The sequence below is a fragment of the Canis lupus genome, chromosome 20, assembly GCF_011100685.1.
Source record: "Canis lupus familiaris isolate Mischka breed German Shepherd chromosome 20, alternate assembly UU_Cfam_GSD_1.0, whole genome shotgun sequence".
Taxonomy (NCBI): domain Eukaryota; kingdom Metazoa; phylum Chordata; class Mammalia; order Carnivora; family Canidae; genus Canis; species Canis lupus.
Window position 1 is genome coordinate 28387821 of NC_049241.1, and position 19677 is coordinate 28407497.

At 40.6% G+C, this 19677-nt stretch overlaps 1 protein-coding gene across 17 annotated transcripts in view; it reads left to right on the forward strand.

Moving 5' to 3' along the window:
• Window positions 1-6409: 6409 nt before the first annotated feature.
• CADPS (calcium dependent secretion activator) overlaps window positions 6410-19677 on the forward strand; it is a 465131-nt gene continuing 451863 nt past the window's right edge. For 6 of the 17 annotated variants that reach the window (XM_038565952.1, XM_038565954.1, XM_038565953.1 and 3 more), the window contains exon 1: window positions 6414-7262. In XM_038565952.1, coding sequence (XP_038421880.1) covers window positions 6813-7262 — 450 coding nt within the window. In that variant the 5' untranslated portion in view covers window positions 6414-6812. Of the gene's footprint in view, window positions 7263-19677 lie in introns of all 17 variants that reach the window. The other 11 variants (XM_038565963.1, XM_038565964.1, XM_038565967.1 and 8 more) reach the window with 6 other exon arrangements.

The window sequence follows — 19677 nt, forward strand, 5'->3', positions numbered from 1 at the left end:
TCCGTGTGACTGGAGTGACTGGATTCAAGGCCAGTAATCTTGGGGCATGCCTAGCTCTCTCTTGTTTCAAGCATGCCTAATGGTACCAGTTGTTATTTCATATTCCTATATCTTGAAACTTTCCAGAAAGTGATAAAACATCAAAATATGAATTCTGGATTATAAAAGTGGAGATTCTACTTAAATATAAAGCCTAAAATATATGTTTCACTTGAGCATTATCAGAGTTCTGTGCAGGGAGAGTATTAAGCCCTGGCCTAGTAATCATCACAGTGACATTGTGATTTGTATACTCACAAGTACATGGTTGGAGTATACCAAACCCTGTTACAGGTGAAACTTAAGTTCTTATAGAAGTCCATTGCTCCTCATGGTAAATCATTAGGTATGACTTGTAAGTGAAAAATAACAACATGTCAACATCTCCCTAAACATTTTTTTGGAAACACACCAGGCAGGAAATCCCTATTGATGAAAGAAACAAGAGAAGAGTATGGAGCTCTTACAAACAGACAATGGGGTAGAATGGGCCCACTCTACTATGGAAACAGAGTCAGCATCACCCTGAGAAGAAGAGAAAGAAGAAGAGCATTCTTATAAGCAGAGCCAGGCCTTTATGTATGAATTTTCCTTTGCTAGTTTGGTTTGCCACATAGGAGACCAGATCTAATTTAGAACATTTCCTCCAGTGTTTATCTTTATAGACCCCTAACCTAGGTGGTAGTATCAAGACCCCCTTGATCAGGACCCATTACATTTCATTTACTTTCCCTTCATTCACCAACCCTTTCTTAACCTTTTTTCCCTACTCACTTTCCTCCTCCAAAAGATGAGGTATCCAAAAGACTCATATGTTTTAGGGTAGCCAAAATTGAAGGAACTTGCTGTTTTCAATTATTTAAAACTGAAAACAAGCTTGTTAATATATAAACACCCTGATTTCAGTCATTCCTACTTATAATCCTCAGAAAACTTCCCAATCTAAAGATAGTGTGTTTTGTGAAAACAATTAAATATAACCCAGATAATCAGCCCAGAAAATCTTTTCAGTAAGGTGAAGACATAATGGTAGCTGCATTTACCAAGGTAAACCAAATTGGAGAATTTGGCAAATCAGGCAAATTATGTACCTAATATATTATATAGCAAAAAATATGTGGGTCCTTTTTTCTCTTTCATTTGCTGGCATGTCGCCATATCCGTGTCAATGCAAAAGACTCAGTTCTCCACTTAGTCCATGTAAACACCAGCATAAACTGCATTTCAATCTATACCACATTTAGTTTCCACTTCTGTTAAAAGAAACAGTATATGTAAGAAATGTGATTACCCTTGTGAATAGTTGGTTTCCAGAATTCACGTCAAATATTTATTGTAAAATATATTGTTCTGTTTTTCTTTTTTATGTTAACTAATAAGGTGGTTTTCTAAAACCAATTCCTGTAAGTAGTATTATTTATCATTCTTAAACATGTTTTATTGCCTGGAGTGAAAGAAGATGTTTTTGTGTGGCTTGATTTTATTATTTTTAATCTTGTGATTGTCCTTTAATTCCATCCTAACTCACTTCATTTCACTTTAGTAAGAATTATCATATGATAAAGAGTAATGATGAAGAGTAGGTTTATCAAAGAAAATAAACCATTTTCTAAGTCCCTGAAAATACTATCCAAAACAAGACAGGGATCAATGAGATAAATGGGCAAATATTCTATTATTTAAGGATCTATTCTTGGATTATTTGGTGTTTTTAATGTTGTTTTTCCTTTTGATTATTTGTGCCCAAGTTCTAGTCATCTCATGTATTTTAAGTCTTTCTGCTATCAGTTGAAAAAAAGCTTAAACCTAAAATCTATTGAAAAATACTTAAAATTTTAACTCCAGTATAGTTAACATACACTTGTATTAGTTTCAGATGTACAATAAATCATTAACAGTTCTAAACATTACTCACTGCTCATAATGATAAGTATTCTCTTAATCCCCTTCACCTATTCCACCCATCCTCCGACCTCCCTCCCCTCTGGTAACCATCAGTTTGTTCTCTATAGTTAAAAGTCTGTTTTTTGTTTTATTGGTTTGTTTCTTTTTTTGTTTGTTTTGTCTCTTATTCCACATATAAGTAAAATCAAATAGTATTGGTCTTTCTCTGATTGACTTATTTTACTTAGCATTATACTTTCTGGCTCCAGCCATGTCATTGCAAATGGCAAGATTGCATTCTTTCTTAAGGATAATATATAATATATATATATATGTGTGTACATATATATATAAATATAAATATATACATATATATGTCTCACATTTGTTTTAACCATTCATCTATTGATGGACACTTGAGCTGCTTCCATAATTTGACTATTATAAGTAATGCTGCAGTAAACATGGGGGGGGGGCATATATTTTTTCAAATTAAGATTTTCATGTTTTTGTTTTTTTTTTTAAGATTTATTTATTCATTCATCCAGAGAGAGCGAAGAGAGAGGCAGAGACACAGGCGGAGAGAGAAGCAGGCTCCATGCAGGGAGCCCGATGTGGGACTCGATCCCGGGTCTCCAGGATCACACCCCAGGCTGCAGGCAGCGCTAAACCACTGCGCCATCGGGGCTGCCCAAGATTTTCATATTCTTTTGGTAAACAGTAGTGGAATTACTGGATCATATGGTAATTCTATTTTTAATTTGCTGAAAAATACTTTTAATATAATGTCTAACTTAATGTTCTTGTCATTTGAAGGGAAAGGAGTACAACTGTCCTTCATTTTACAGAGGAGGAAACTGAGTCTGAGTCATTAGGTAATTTTTCCAGAGGAACTCTGCTCTTAAGTGGCAGAGGCAGAACTGCCTAGGTTGAGAGTCCAAGCATTTAACTTGACAAAGGACATTCCATAAGGTTTATATTTCTTCTTTTTGGTGCTTGTGAGCTATTTCTAAAATTTTAAAAATAAAAGAAATATTGATTGGAGAGGATTATGAGATGATTACATCTAGATAATATGAAATTTGGTAGGAGATTTAAAAAAATAATTACCGAACTATCTTCTAATAAAAAACACACAAAAACATTAATATGGCCATTAAACTCAGTGTTATTTGATTGTTATATGAGTGACATACAAGAGTGGTTGCTTTTTGCCAAAGCATCTATCAGTTGCCAATGACTCCGATATTTCCTCATATGTGTCGCCTTTTACACGATCACAGCAAACACTTGAGAGGAGAATGGTCTAGATGAGAAAACCTTGGGTTAATGTTTCAGTTGTTTCTGTTTCCTCTGGACTTTACTTTTAGTGGGTGGGATTTTAAAAAATTGATGTCATAACTTCTGCTTTCATGATATGGTCTCCAGATGACTGACTAAATTGTATTCCATCACCCTGAGGTTATTCAAGTTTCCTACAAAGCAGAACTGGAGGTAGGAGCAAACATGCAAGCATCTAAAATAACTTATTTGAGAATAATATATATACTTGTCTGTATCAGAATCTATGGTAGAGTATCTTTAAAAATAAGAACATGGGTGTTAACAAAATGTAGATAAATATTAAGATCCTTTGGATGTGTTCTGGGATTACTTTCATTCTTGTTCATCAAAATTTGTATCTAGGAAAGCCACGAGTCTTCGTTTAAATGTCTAAGGACTTCTGGTTGTCATATCTTATCTTCAGCCGTAGCAAAGAGCTATAATATTCCCAAGGACTTTGAATTAACTTTTAGCGAAGAAAAAAGATATCTTTGATACATGCACACTTCAAAAGACAGGAATGCACACCATTTGAAAAAAAAAAGTAAAAGTATTTCTCATAAAATCTGTTTAAGTCTCTCGGATTAAAAATTCATGGGGAGAAAAAAAATTCATGGGGTGGGGGGACAGATTGAAAAGATTCTTAGCTTTAGCTAAGCAATGTTACATTTAATACCCAAATCATAGGCTTATATGACTAACAAAACATAGACAGTGAGTTTTGTTTTTTAATGAGTATAATTGGGAAAAATAGCCCACATAATGCCAAAGGAGTTTGTAAAAATACAACATAAACATAACTTTTTTATAGCAATTGAGAAGTTCCAAATGGTTCTGAAGACAGAATTCACAGTCACTCTTTTCCCAGTGTCTAATGTGATAACACTTAAATGCCTAAGGTTACTTAAGGAAGAAATATTTAACTGGTAAATGGCCTTTGTTTTGGCCTTCAAGATCACGCCCTCCTCAAATCACCATATTTTCTCTAGATAATGTAATTGACTTTTGTGCCCTAAACATGATCCCTCCACTTGACCAAATGCATTATTATTTCAGCTTCTTCTATTCTCTCCGCTTCTCCCTCATCTACCCATACCCTACACTTTGTACCTTATTTGGTCCCTTGTTTTATCTCTATGGCTTTGCAAAGTACGTTTTCCACTTGTAATATCTTCTTTGTCCACCATTCATTCATATGGTTCCTTCCTTTAAAATTTAACTCTCTCCTTTGAGAAACATGGGATTCTTTTCCATTCCCAGTTATTTCATTCATGCAAGCTTTTTAGCAGTTTACTAACTTGGATTTGTTGATCTGTTGCCTTGAAATAAGTGCTGCCAATCTTTTTCACATGTTTATATTGTATCTCCCAAAGGAGATTATAGACTCTTTAAAAGAATGTTTTTTAAAAAATTCCATCTACCCCAAGCAGCTAGAACAATGTTCAGTTTGTAAAAAGGTGCTGAATAAAGATTGTTGATTGATTGGCCTGCTATGTATTCTGTTCCAGGGAAACCAATAGCACATGATTTGAACATCCTTTACTTCTTTAGAATAATTGAAAAGTGAGAACTGTACAACTGTAATAATTTCCACGTTGCTGGATTATTTGTTTTAAATTGATACAGAATGTGTGATGACCACAGTAGTTATGTCCTTGAGGTGGGTATGGTGGTGAAGTCAAACATAAGCTTTACATATATAACTTAATTCAAAACCTCAAACAGAACTGTTAGAGGGACCTCTGGGTCGCTCAGCGGTTAAGTGGCTGCCTTTGGCTCAGGGCATGATCCAGGAGTCCCGGGATAGAGTCCCACATTGGGCTTCCTGCATGGAGCCTGCTTCTCCCTCTCTCTCTGTGTGTCTCTCATGAATAAATAAATGAATGAATAATCTTTAAAAAAAAGAGCTGTTAGAGTTAATCTGAAGAACAATGTTGTTTTTAGTCCCTTTTTAGCCCTCAAATTAATGAGAAAGCTTCGAGTATCAAAGCCTGCAGTAAACCTCATGGTAAATTTGAAAATACATAAAGACAGCTGTGATGTAAACTTTAAATTCACGCTACACTTTTATAATAACTCCCACGAGTATCTAGGAATAATTCGAGCATTAGAAAATGCATAAATATGGGGGTGGGGGTGGGGGTGGGGGTGGGAGGAGGTGGAGAAAGGTCTCTAGATAGCCTAAAATCCAAGGGTGGCGGGTGTTGGTTTGCTTTCAATCCATCTGCGGGTTGCTGATTAGATTCAGCACGCTGGCCAGCTCCCTTGTCCGCCGGGTTTATTGGCCTAAGTGAAAGGAGCAGGAGGGGAAGGAAGGCACCATCTGCTGCTTTAAATTAATAGATAACCGAGAAGCAGGGATGAAGACTGTAAGAATCAACATATCGGATGTTGATGCCCGCTGAGTTCTTGGGGGAGTCTTTGTCTGATTTCAGGGTCCCCACTCCTCCACCCAGATCCCCCGGCAGCCAGAAAAGAGAAAGGGCTGAGCAACCAGAAACCCTATTTCTCCGGTATGCTTACCTCAGCAGAAAGTGTTACCAGTTCTTGCAACTGAAGTCTATTCATCATAGCTTTTGCGGGGTAGACAAGGGCGGGGCTTCTACCTAAATAGTTTAGCTACAAGGTCCATACACCAATTCAAGATTTGATTCACTTTTATTTTAATGAGTGGGTGTATGTCAATCGCTGGAATCAAAGTTTATACAGGTGGGACAAACCTGCTGCCAAGCCCCACAGCCCACAAGCCCCAGGTGTGAAGAAGCCTGGAAAAAGGAGACAAACTCTTTCTACGTATGGGATCTCACTGACTTCCTCTCCTCATCTGATTTTAGCGTCTCCAAACAGACCGCCCACTCTTGGCTAACAAGAAGTCATTACTGGTGTGTCTCTCTCTTCCAATTCTCCAGGAACTTTTTTGTCCGGGGGAGGTGAGAGAGGTCGAGGCAATGAGAACGGGGTATCAGGAAGGCAATTATTCACCAAGGGGAGGAGGGGAGGAGTGTGGGAAAGCGTTAGGGTCGGTTCTGAAGCTCTGAGACTTTGGGCCGCCCCCCCGCCCCCCACCCACCCACCCACCCCACGCTCTCCGGGCTCCAGCCTTCTGCAGCCACCCTTTACGCAGCGGACACGGGAGAGTTAAGCCAATAAACACGTAAGCGCCGCTCCCTCCCCAATCGGCAAGATGCCTCTTAGGCTCTTGGCTGCATCGACAGCTTGCAACACTCGGCATCTTTTCTGGAGGCGCCTCCTTCAGCGGCTGCAGATGGTATCCGGCTGCGAGCTCGAGGCTCGCAATTGATTCTCCCCCTTGCCCACCTCGGGTCCACGGACGCACCTCTCCCTTCCCCTCCTCCCCTCGCGCTCCTGGGTCTGAGCCCAGCTCCCGATCGCCGGGCAGAGGCAGCAGTCGCGGCGGCGGAGGCTGAGCAGCAGCGCCCGCTCCCCGATTTGGGGAGAAGCGCGCATCCGGGGGAGCCGACCCCCCAGCTGCCTCCAGCGCCCCCCACTCTTTTGCAACCCCTAGCCCAGGGCTCCGAGGACCACCCCCCTCCCCAGGCGCCACCATGCTGGACCCTTCGTCCAGCGAAGAGGAATCGGATGAGATCGTGGAGGAGGAGAGCGGCAAGGAGGTTCTGGGCTCGGCCGCGTCCGGCGCGCGCCTGTCCCCCAGCCGCACCAGCGAGGGCTCGGGCGGCGGCGGCGGCGCCGGGCTCGGGGGTGGCGGCGGGGCCGGCGCCGGAGCCGGGGTGGGCGCCGGCGGCGGTGGGGGCAGCGGCGCGAGCAGCGGCGGCGGGGCCGGGGGGCTGCAGCCCAGCAGCCGCGCCGGGGGCGGCCGGCCCTCCAGCCCCAGCCCGTCGGTGGTGAGCGAGAAGGAGAAGGAGGAGTTGGAGCGGCTGCAGAAGGAGGAGGAAGAGAGGAAGAAGAGGCTGCAGCTCTACGTGTTCGTGATGCGCTGCATCGCCTACCCCTTCAACGCCAAGCAGCCCACCGACATGGCTCGCCGGCAGCAGAAGGTAGGTGCGCCTGGGAGGCCCGGGAGCTGCGCCGGGACGTCGGCAGGCGGGCGGGGCGAACAATGGGAGCTGGCGGCGCAGCTGGCGAGGAGGAGCAGGAGCTGGAGCAGGAGCAGGAGCAGGAGGAGGAGGAGGAGGAGGAGACCGCGCCCTGGGGAAGGGGCTACCAGGCCCCTTCTCCGCGCCCCGAGCGCGCCTAGACCTGCAGGGGACCAGCGGTGGGCCTGGACCTCGGCGCCGTGCGAGCCCACCTGGGAGCGCTGGGGCCACAGGCGGGCAGGTGCCGCGCTACGGCCCGGGAGGCGCGGGGAGTGACTTGCAGCCCGCGGCGCCCAGAGAGGCCTTGCTCGGCTGCCGGGCTCCCGGCACTCTCCAGCGGCGAGCGGCTGCGCTCAGCTCCGGGCCCGCCTTCCTGGGCGTGCGCTCGGCGGGCGGGGGCACCCGGCAGGTGGGGGCACCCTCGGCCCGCGCAGCCGAGAGAGCCGCAGGGGCAGGCGGGAGAAAGCCAGCCGGGAAGGCGAAGCTTCCAGGCTCGCTGCGAAGGGCGCCCTCCTCCCCTCGTCGGGGTCAGCTGATCCCCACTAGGGTCGTCTAAGGGTCCCCGGGCGCCGCTCCCCGCTCGGGCTGATGCGCCCCTCCCCCCCGCACCCCATTCCTCATCCCCTTCCTCCTTGACCCCGGAGCCAGGGCACTCCCTCCGCTCCCTCGGCCGGGGTCAGCTGCTCCGCCTTCCTCCCTCTGACCCTCTTCCCTTCCCAAGGTGACTTCGCCGCCACCTTCTGGCTCTCCGAGGCCCTCCAAGCCCAGCCGCTTTGGGCTTGATAAAGTGCAGCTGCAAAAAGCTTCGCAATTACAAGCATCAAAAGCTTTTTGTGTCTGAGGCTGGGGCAAGGCTGAGGACTGCCTTTGATGTGGGGGAAAAAAAAAAAAAAAAAAAACAAAACCTGCCTATTTCTAAGAGCTGTTCTCCAGCCAGAGGAAGGAGGGGGAAGGTTCCTGCAGGATAGGGCAGTGGCGGGATCCTAAGAGGAGGTCAAGTCCCCGGTTGGAGTGAGTTAGTGAAGAAAGTCAGCATTCCGTGGCCTCTTTTAAGTGAATTTGCCAATTCTGTTTTGAAAGAATAGCCAGTGAAGCCCCCAGAGGGACAGTTTCTTAAAACAGTGAATTTCTTGGTTGCTATCACTGAAGACCGAATTCCATGTTGCTGTAGTAGTGTTAGGCTTTCCTGTATTCATCCACCCTTATCTTAAGTGAGCACAGCTTTCTCTGTTTGTTTTGCTTATACGTGTACACACACCACCCGGCACTGATGATTTATTTCAGCTATTGCAAGCTTGGTTACCAGTTTTATTAAAAATACAACTCATTTCCTGGTTAGGGAATAGCAGGTGGGCTACACCACTTTTTGCCCTTCCTCAGTGGCCCCTTGCTCTTTCAGCCTCTGTTGACTACAGTAGACAAAAGTATCCTCAGATCATTAAAAGTTTTTGGATTTTCTAGTAAGGTTGGGTGTTGGGTTTGTGTACAGGGCCTGATATTTCAAGATTCGGCTTAGAATTATGGTGATTGTGTCTTCAAAATCTATTAATAACAGCACCAAACAGAGATGTCCTATTCCTTTGGCAATGAAAACTGTTGTGCTTTAAAGGGAAAATATAAAACAAACTTTATCAGCCATAAGGCTCTAGAGCTCTGTCCTTTAAATAGAGGCTAAAATTCAGCACTGGAATAGGGAGAGAAATCCGTTCTCACAGTGGCCCATTTCTCCCTAAACAGAAACTTCAGTCACCTGAAAAGATCATCATGAGACTAAGTTTTTCTGGTCTGATGGCATGTTTTACCTGAATCGATTCAAAACTGTGGTTTTGAGGGGCAAGTGGGCTCAGTTTTTACACATGACCTTAACATCAAAGAGACTACAGGACAGATTGATAACACTGGCATTTGGTCAAACTATTTTTAGTTATTGCAGCAAACTAGTGCTAAATGCATAGTGGAGCAAAGCTGCCTCAGGGCTGTTGGCTATACTGCGAAGCTGAATATCTCTCTCCTTATTACGAAAGAAAACAACCTTTCCCTTTCTGTACCTTTAAGTTTTTAATGTCTTTCTGGAAAAGAATGTTCTACTATCTTTCTCCCAAGTTGAAAGCTTGGAACTTTGATGTATTTTTTTTTTTTTCAATGGGCAAGCACTGAAAGTGACAGAAATGTTTGCATAAACATTGTGGTTAAATTTAAGTCTAACCAATAAGATTGATAGACCAAAATTAGTCTTGAAGAAATATAAACTGGCTGTAAACTATACACAAATTTATAGTACAATAGAAATGAATTAATTAGAAACAGCTAGAGGAAAAATGATGTATATGAAGGAATAGAGTGACATGGAGGGAGTCAGAAGACTGCCTGTGAAAAAGTCGCTGCATTGGGAAAGAGAAGAGTACGTATTGTCAAATCATCATGCTGTTCACCTTAAACTTACACAATCTTGTATGCCCGTTATACCCCAACAAACCTGAAAAAATATAATATTGTGCCGAGTATAATACACTTTATGAAACTAAATGGTTATGCCATAACACTAGCTGCAGTTTTTCAAGAACCTGCTATGTGCAAGGCTCTTCATGTAGAACATTTTTTAAAAATAAGCTTTATTTTTTAGAAGAGTTTTAGATTTACTGAAAAATTGAGAGAATAGTACAGGGAGTTCCCATATGCTCCTGTCCAGTTTCCCCTATTAATATCTTCTAATAGTATGGTACATTATTAAAGAGCTAATATTGATATATAGTTAACCAAAATAGGTAGTTTATTGAAATTTCCTTAGTTATTACAGTTGTTGTTTTTTTGTTCTTTGATCATTTTAAATTCTCCTAGCTCTAACAATGTAGGAATTACCATCTTAATTTTCAGAAGAGAAAACAGACTCAGAAGGTTTTATAATTTGCCTAAAGCACTACTTAGGAGAACAATTGGAAACTGAGACATGGGATATTCTGATTTCAAATTCTGTCTTTTTAATATGTGACACTGGCCAGAAATATTCTAGAGAGAAAAATAGAGTCCCAGCATCCTGACAGCATGTCAGGTATAATCTGCCCCCCTCCACCCCCATCCCCCCAACACACACACAGGGTTTCTTCTCTTTGAGTTGAGAGAGCTCTGCATCTTTCCTTTCAGTACCTATCAAAAAATCAACACAGGTAAAATGGACGTTTAGGTATTAACCTCATAAAAAGCATGAAGGAAAGAGATGAGCTATTAGCTGGTAAATCACAACACCAGACTTGTCAGGCTTTCTGTGTGATTGAAGCTGAAGCTTGAAAAATAATAATAAATAAATAAATAAGTAAGTAAGTAAGTAAATAAATAAATAAATAAATAAATAAAAAGTATTTTAACCAAGAAGAACAATTAGAAAGGATTGGAGGGAGGAGGTACCATTACTGGATCATTTTGTTAGTTAATTTTTTTGATTCCACCTTTCCTGGGGAAAAGAACGTCTGGTCATTCATTAATCTTCCATTTAAAAGAAGGGACTTTAGACTGTGTGAAAACATATATTATCATTTACAGGTATACCTTTCTTGTATTGCAGTGAATCTAAATATAAAATGCTAGTAGTGATAATGAATAGGCAAAACAAATATCTAGCCTTCAGACTATCACAGTATATGTTTCAGCTGCTCATAAACGACAATTTGAAAAACGATCTGTGCTTTTAGTTTTCCTCTTTTGTCATAATGGTAAAGTGAATTACCTAGAAGTTGGCATGGCAAAGCTGTGCCATATGTTTCTCAATTATGTAGTAACGGCGATGAGTGGCTACCTCAAGTGAACTAGCTACTTATAGATGTTACGGAGGGAATGTGAAAGTAGACACTATAAACAATACTGTGTAATATTTAGATTGACGTGACCAGTCTTTTAATTGGTTAGGAATTACAATGTCTGGATTATAAATGAATATGCGTGCATATATACTTTTGTGTAGCTCTATGTCTGTGTGTATGTATATGATGAGGGACAGGGGTAATCCTGAAATCATGTTTCTTTTATATGAACTCCTATTTCATTCAAGAGGACTATATGTGTAGACCAAATGTGTTGTAAATTCAAGCTACTCATTTCTCTGTGATTCACCTTATGTCTTGCCACGAAATTATGGCTAATGTTGAGTCACTGTTGAGCCATAGAAATTTTGCCTTTATTCATTCACTTATTTGACTCTGTGAATTGTGGTCATAGTTCAAAAGCCTATACCTTTCCTAAAATTTAAGACCTGGTTCTAGTTAACCATAGATGTGCATGAGTGTAGGTATATATTTTAAATCCATAATAGTGGTTCATCCATTCAGATATGCTTTGAGATATTTGGGTTAGCTCTACTATTCAGAATTCTTAAGAGCTGCCTTGTCAATGTAACATATGATTTGGATTTTTGAAAATAAGTGTTCTAACCTTTTGAGAGAATGAAATAGTTATTAAGCCAGGATTCCTTCAAAGAGAAATTGTTGCTCTCTCTTCATCAGAAAAAGAATTGAAATCTTTATATATGCTTTTTGGCATTTTCCTCCCAATCTCCTTGGTGCAATGGGCAGGAACTGTTTTGAACTACTACCAGCAGAAAAATCCTGAAGATGAAGAATACCAATATATATATATATATATATATATATATATATATATATATATATATATATATATATGAAGGCTCTTGCCTTATTACATTCTTGGAATATAGTCAAAACTGGACTGAAGAACAAAGGAAATTAAATCCTTCATTCCTGAAGAATTGTACTGTGTATAGTGGTAAAAGTCAAATGATTCATAGATCTTTCCCCTACAAAAGCAAATTTAATATCCAATCATCGGCTATTGCATTAAAATATAATCAATGTTTGTGATTTGGGGCCAAGTTTCTAAACAGCTTAGGCTGTGTAGAATGATTAAGAGAGTTCTACTAACTTACAACTAAGTTTTAAAAAGATGACTAGTTACTCCTTGCACCAAGCACTCTCTCTCCCAGGCTTGGTTGCAGAACCAGAAGATACCTGTGAGATATGTCCCTGATTTGGGGAGCATATGTTCTAGTTTAGAAGTTAACATATACACCTGTCAAATAAGTTGAGAATAACAAAGTGTTTAATTGTAAGATGCTGGTTACAAATATTAAAGTATAGGGAAAGAGAGAGTGTGCATGCGTACACACAGGATTGGGTATAATAGTAGGGAAAATCTTCATGGAGGAAGTAGACTAGGGTTAGGTCTTAAAGGATTTGTATGATTTGTATCAGCCTAAGGAAAGACAGGTATCCCAGTCTAGAGAAGAGCATATGGTAGCAGTAATGTGGAAAGGAGCCATTTTTTGTGTGACAGTGGTAGTCCAATTCTTTTGGTTCCAAGTTACAAAAACCCAACTCAAGTTGACTAAATCAAAATGAAAACAAAGGGGATAGGAAAGATTTATTGGTGTACATAATAGAAAAATATCCAGTGCCAGGTGACTATAAGCATGGCTGGATCTAGAAGGTTCAAATAATTTCCTTGACAGGATGAAGAAAACTGGATGATGAAGAGAATGTGTGTGTGTGTGTGTGTGTGTGTGTGTGTATTGATATTTTTATTTATTTTATTTTTTTATTTTTAATTTTTTAAACATTTTTATTTATTTATGACAGTCACAGAGAGAGAGGCAGGGACATAGGCAGAGGGAGAAGCAGGCTCCATGCACCGAGAGCCCGACGTGGGATTCGATCCCGGGTCTCCAGGACCGCGCCCTGGGCCAAAGGCAGGCGCCAAACCACTGCGCCACCCAGGGATCCCGTATTGATATTTTTACATTCAAGATAAGGTAGTGTCTTCGAAGAATCTGAGACAAATCAAGTTAGAGTTCCTTTTGTCCAACTAAATTTTCAGATGAGGCGGTTAGATCTTAAAAGTTTATATGACTGCAAACTACATGAGAGCTTGTAAATTGTGACCTGTGAGCTAAAAGTGAACCACAGGTATATTCTGTTTTGTCTACAATACCGTTTCAGTTTTCAGTTGTCAACATTTAAAACTATGAACTTATTTCATCAAAAAATGTGTATTTCTGGCTTCTTTTATAACTGGAAGATGTGTAAGTAGAGGTTGAGGCTGAGTTTTTATGGGCTTGCAAAAAGCAGTAGAAATAAGACTACCAAGCCATCACTTAAATAATGAAGTGTTGAACACTTTTAACTAAAATTATGCTTGTTCTAAGATGGATACCATATACATCTGGATGGTAGGACACTGATTCTTGCCAACACCATCTATTCTTGCCATTGTTGCACAGATATTGATGGTCTGACCCTGGCCCCTGTAACACATCCAAGGAAGGATCTGGGATTTGGAACTCTGTGTTCCTTGTCTCTGGCAACAGTTTCCTTGTTAGGATCAGATTTAGTTTCTGCAGAATTGGAGAGCTGATGATCAGAATTACCTTGCTATTTTTTCATTTGTCAGTCCAAGAATGTGATAGAATTCCCTGGTATTAGCCGTAAAGAAGGGAGGATGAAGTCTGTAAATGGTTTGAAGTCTTGTCGTTGCACTTGACATATGATGGACAGTGAAGAACATTAGTTAGGAACATAGACTCAGAAACTTGAACCCCTGGGTTTGTTCCCTGGCTGTACCCTAAACAACTGCCTCTGTGATTTTGGGCAACTTATTTAACCTCTGTCTGACTCAATTTACTCATCAATAAAATGGAGATAGTAGTGGTACCTTCATCATTGGTTCTTATGAAAATCAAGTGAGATGATACACTAAAGCTTTTAGAACAGTGCCTGGCATGTGGTAAGTGCCGTTTAAGTGTTCTTATTATTGTTAAGTTGATAGGTGTTATTTTTATCTGTAAAAGGACTGAGAAAGTTAATATATGCAAAGTACTGACCATAGCAAGCCTTAGATTCATTATTGCTGTCATCATTGTGATCATGATCATTATTGACATGATAAGCAGACCTGGATAGCAGTGGTTACCATCGTAGCATCGTCTACAGAATAGATGGGGTTCAGGGTACAATATATCCCTATTTCTCTTTTACTGAAATACTTCACCAACTCTACAGGTCCCCAGTCTCCGATTCAAGACCCTGGTCAATTTTATAACCTGGTGACTATGTGACCTTGGGTACATTATCCAGTCTCTTTAAGTCTTAATGTCTTCACCAATTAAGTGGAGGAAAATAATATAGAGGATTGCAAGGAAAAAAAAAGTTAATTGCTTAACAAGTCCTTAATGTGGAGTAAATATTGAGCAAATGTTATCAGTAATAGTAATTCCTGCATTTTTGTCCACCAAATGTCACCATACTATTTCATACTACAATATCTTTGCTCATGCTATTCTTTATTATAGAATGTCTTACCTTTCTTCACCTGATTTGCTCTTGTTCATCCTTTAATTAAGTCAGGTGTTCTCTCTTTTGGGAAACTTTACCCAAATCTAAATCGTTTCTCAACTCCCTAGTCTATTTCTACATTACTCCCTGTATATTATATTTAAATTACTTTTTATTTGTATGCCTCTCTCCCACTAGACTGTAAGAACTCCAAAGACAGGCACCACATTTACTGTTCTTTGATCCCCCATTTTCTGAAAACAGTGGTTGGCACAATGTAGGTACTTGTAAACATTTAGACGTGAAATTGCACACTGATGTTTTCTTTCCTAGGGAGCTTCTAAAGAGAGGAAGTTAAAGAGTCTTGAATATAATTCACCTCTCTTTTAGGCACAACTTGTTTACTTTTATAAAAGTTTCCCCGTGAAAAACATGAAAAGCATACCAATTGCTAAATGGTTTCAAAATAATTTATTTAGCAGAAACATACTATTGATTACTTCCTGGTTTAGCTTGTTTATACCAACAATGGATACATTTTGATATATTATGAAGAAGTGTCTTCTTTTAAAGACCATAAGTAATTATGAATTTCCTGAAATGACTGAATCACAATTGAACTTGAATCACTGTAGGACCTATTTAAGTAGCCAACCATTAAGTCAGAAAGAGCCAAAATGAGACCTGAATCTCCCTATTGGGTATATGTTCTTTTGTAGTTTTATTTGATTTAACCCTTTCTGAAGAAAAAAAAAAAAAAAAGAATGGGCAGTCAACCACATGTTAGTAAAAGTTAGGCTTTTAAAATATTATCAGTCTCCATGTTGCCAAAGTTATATAATAGAATCTATAAGTTGCACATGTTTAAATACAAATATGCATTTCTCTACTTTTATTCTATCATGGAATTTGGGGACTATTTTCACTCTTATTGTAAGTTATCTAAAGTCTTTTCTGAGTGTATTAGAATATAAATAAATAATAACCATGGTGTTGTATACTGGATGCGATAATAATAGGATGGGTGTGAAGTATCTTTAAAAAGGTAAAACTGCTTAGGTATGGATTTTTCTGATGCTTTTCACTAGTCAAGGGGAAAATTATCTTTGCTAAGCCATTTGTTTCATTTTAAGAAGCAGGGAAAACGTTGAGAGTTTTGAAAAATAAATTGAATCATCAAACCTCCAAGTGTTCTAAGCTCCTGACCACTCTTCTAAAATTGAGAGAAATGGGGATGCCTGGATGGCTCAGAGGTTGAGCCCCGAGTCACTGGATCAAGTACCTGGATTGAGTTCTGCATCAGGCTCCCTGCAGGGAGCCTACTTCTCTCTCTGTCTCTGCCCCTCTCTCTCTATGTCTCTCATGAATAAATAAATAACATCTTAAAAAGAAATAAAATAGAGAGAAATGGAGTAATCCGATAATGTATTGGTGTTCTTTCAGCAGCCCATGTGGAGTTTCTCATGATCACTTCCATGCAGCAGGAAAATTATAAAATCCTTTGGAGTTAACGTGTTTTGTTTTGTTTTGTTTTTTTAAGATTTTATTTATTCATTCATGAGAGAGACAGAGAGAGAGAGATAGAGGCAGAGACAGACAGAGAAGCAGGCTCCCCGCAGCGAGTCCAATGTGGAACTGGATCCTGGGATTCCAGGATCACACCCTGGGCCAAAGGCAGGCACTCAACTGCTGAGCCACCCAGGTGCCCCTGGGGTTAACATTAAAAAAAAAAAATCCCTAAATGTTCCAAGAGCATAGACCCTCCAGGGGCTGTAGTGCTTTGAAAAAGACAATAGTATTTTGGCAAACATGCAGAGTGGTACCGGGAATCTACTATGCCACTAAAGAAAGCAAAGAAAAAAACATTGAAAATTCTTGCAAATAATTGTGCCTTCTGTTGCCCATGCAGAAAAACAGCCTTTTGGTGTGGATGGTAGGCATAGAGTTGTTTAAGCAAATGAGTTAAAATTTATCTTGAACATCGACTTTGGTGATTTTTCTGACAAGTACAGCAACTGTTGTCTATAAGGCAGCGTGTCATAACATACTGTGTTCAAAACATTTCTTGAGGGCTCTTCCATATTCAATTTTTGTTTGTTATACATCATCAAACAACATTGTTTTGAGCTACTTCTACATACAAGAAAATCACTAAAATCCTGGAGGCAAAATATGCAAAGACATTTTAGGCAGCCTTTCTGATCTCTAAGAACCTATCAACCTGATTGAGAAGTTGAGATGTACCAATCTAGAATGTTAACTTATAGTGTAAGGCAGGATGTAGTAAGTGTCTCAATCTTAAATATTGGTGTGTCTCTATCCTTGGCCTTTATTACGGGTTGATTGTGTCCCCCACCCCACCTCCCAAAATTTATGTCAAAATCCTAATCCTCAGAATACGACCTTAGATCCTAGAAATAGGATCTTTGAGGATGATAATAGTTAGATGAGGTCCTTCAAGGTCCTAATCCATTATGACTATGTCCTTATTGAAACGGAAAATTTCAACATAGGGACACACAGACAGAGGGAAAACACTATGTGAAGGGGAAGGCAGAGATTAAAGTAATGCTTCTACAAGCAAGGAACAGTAAAGATTGCCGGAAAATCACCAGCAGCTAGGAGAGAGTCATGGAATATATTTTTGGTAGTCTCAGAAGGAGCCAGCCCTGCTCTTTGATCTTGAATTTCTAGCCTCCAGAGCTGTGAGACAATAAATTTCTGTTTAAGCTAACTAGTTTGCAGTACTTTTTATGGCAGCCCTACCAATCTACTATAGCGCGCTTCTCTATATCATCTCTCTGGGTCACTTCACCATTTATGATGGCTTTAGCTGCTAACATCCATATACTTCCCATTCTTAGATCTTTGGCTCAAATGGGGATCCCTGGATGGCTCCGCGGTTTAGCACCTGCCTGCAGCCCAGGGCGTGGTCCTGGGGTCCTGGGATCGAGTCCCACATCGGGCGCCCTGCATGGAGCCTGCTTCTCCCTCTGTCTGTGTCTCTGCCTCTCTCTGTCTCCCATGAATAAATAAATAAAATGTTAAAAAAAAAAAAACATACATCAGGGCTGCTGAGTGTGGGCTCAGCCTGGTTCAAATCAGTGAATGCTTCATCAAGGGTCTACAATGAAATAAGGAACTTGCATTAGAATGTAAGTTAACTCCCTGCTCTCTTCAAAAAAGTGTTGCTATGAAAAAAAAATTGTCAGCTGAATTGAACAGCTTAGTAATGAGATTGATGTAATTTCTGGTACTAATATTTTATCTTGGTTAAGGACCAATAACTAGGAGTTCATGGATGGCACAGGTCTACAGACTACACTTGGAAGAACATTAACTTTCATGCTATCTCCCATGGGATGTCTTTAGATCACTCAACAGAATTTCTCACCAAGTCTCTTTCCCCTTTACTTTCTAATTTAGTGAATATCGTAGTGGTGCTACTATATAACCAAGCTGTTCAAGACAGTAGTGCACAACTCAGCTTCAAATCTTCACTGTTGCTCATTCTCACCACCAAAGGCCTCACAAATCCGTTGATAATTTTCTTTAGCAAGTTTTTTATCTCTTTCTCCTCCTCTTCATCTTCATTACTGGTACCCTGCTTTGGGTCCTCATGATTGCTTGTGTGGACTTTCATAATGACCTTCTAACTCTTCTCTCTGCCTCCTTTCTTGCCCATATCCATTCAAATACCAGGGTGATCATTCTGCAGTACAGACCAAAGAATTCTTTGCTGCTTTCTGTTTCTTGCTACTTGGACAGGATAACTCTAAACTCTTTTGCATGGCCTCAATGGATTCTCTCTCCCTAGCCAGGCTGTACTCCTATAATCCTGTACACATCATTGGCTTTAGGCTATTAAACCACTTAGCATCCCTGCACTGTTTCATGCTCTTTTGTGCCACAGTGTCTTTACACATGCTGTTCCTCCTGCTTGTAAAGCCCTCCCCTCCTTGCCTGTTATCACTCTCCTAGGTGGATGATGGTAGCCAGTCATTATAAAGACCAGGAATAAATAATGACTATGGGAGGTTTATTCTCTATTGTCACTGCTATGTCAATTTATAAGCCTCATCTCCTTTATTTTTTTTAAGATTTTATTTATTAATTCATGAGAGACACACAGAGAGAGGCAGAGACACAGGCAGAGGGAGGAGAAGCAGGCTCCATGTAGGAGCCTGATGGTGGGACTCGATCCTGGAATTCTGGGATCATGCCCTGAGCCAAAGGCAGATGGTCAACCACTGAACCACCCAGGTGTCCCAAGCCTCATCTCCTTTAATCTTTATGGTAACTCTGTAAGATAAGTATTAATCATATTGATCCTACAGATTAGAAGACAAAGAGGAAGGAGTTAGGGATGCCTGGGTGGCTCAGCGGTTGAGCATCTGCCTTTGGCTCAGGACATGATCCCAGAATTCCAGGATCGAGTCCCACATCAGGCTCCTGCATGGAGCCTGCTTCTCCTCCCTCTGCCTGTGTCTCTGCCTCTCTCTCTCTGTGTGTGTGTGTGTGTCTCTCATGAATTAATAAATAAAATCTTTTTTAAAAAGGCAAAGGAGTTAAGATACTTGTTTTAGGTCACACATTTAGTAAGTGGTAGAAAGGGGTTAGGGTCCACGTGGTCTGACTCTAACCTGCTGTCTTAACCATATGCTGTATTAACTATATTGGACCATTGAGCACATCTTACTTCAATGTATATTTGTTTTTTGCTCCTGACACTGCAGACCTAATTTCATTTAGTATCCTCTGGTGTCTGGTAGATAGTGTATACACCTGTAGGTACTTAATAGATCGTTGATACAGAGCTCATGATTATTGAATTCATGATTATTTAGGGAACAGTAATAAATATTCCTTACCATTTATAGCATGTTCACTGAAATTATCTCATTTCTTCTTTAAAATGTTCTTGAACAGTGAGGAAGGTATTCTAGGTGCCTGTTTTGTGGCGAGCAAAGTGAAATATGAGGAGGTCCCATTGGCTAGACAAAACTATAGGATAGCACCCTTGGCCCCTTGAATGCATCTAG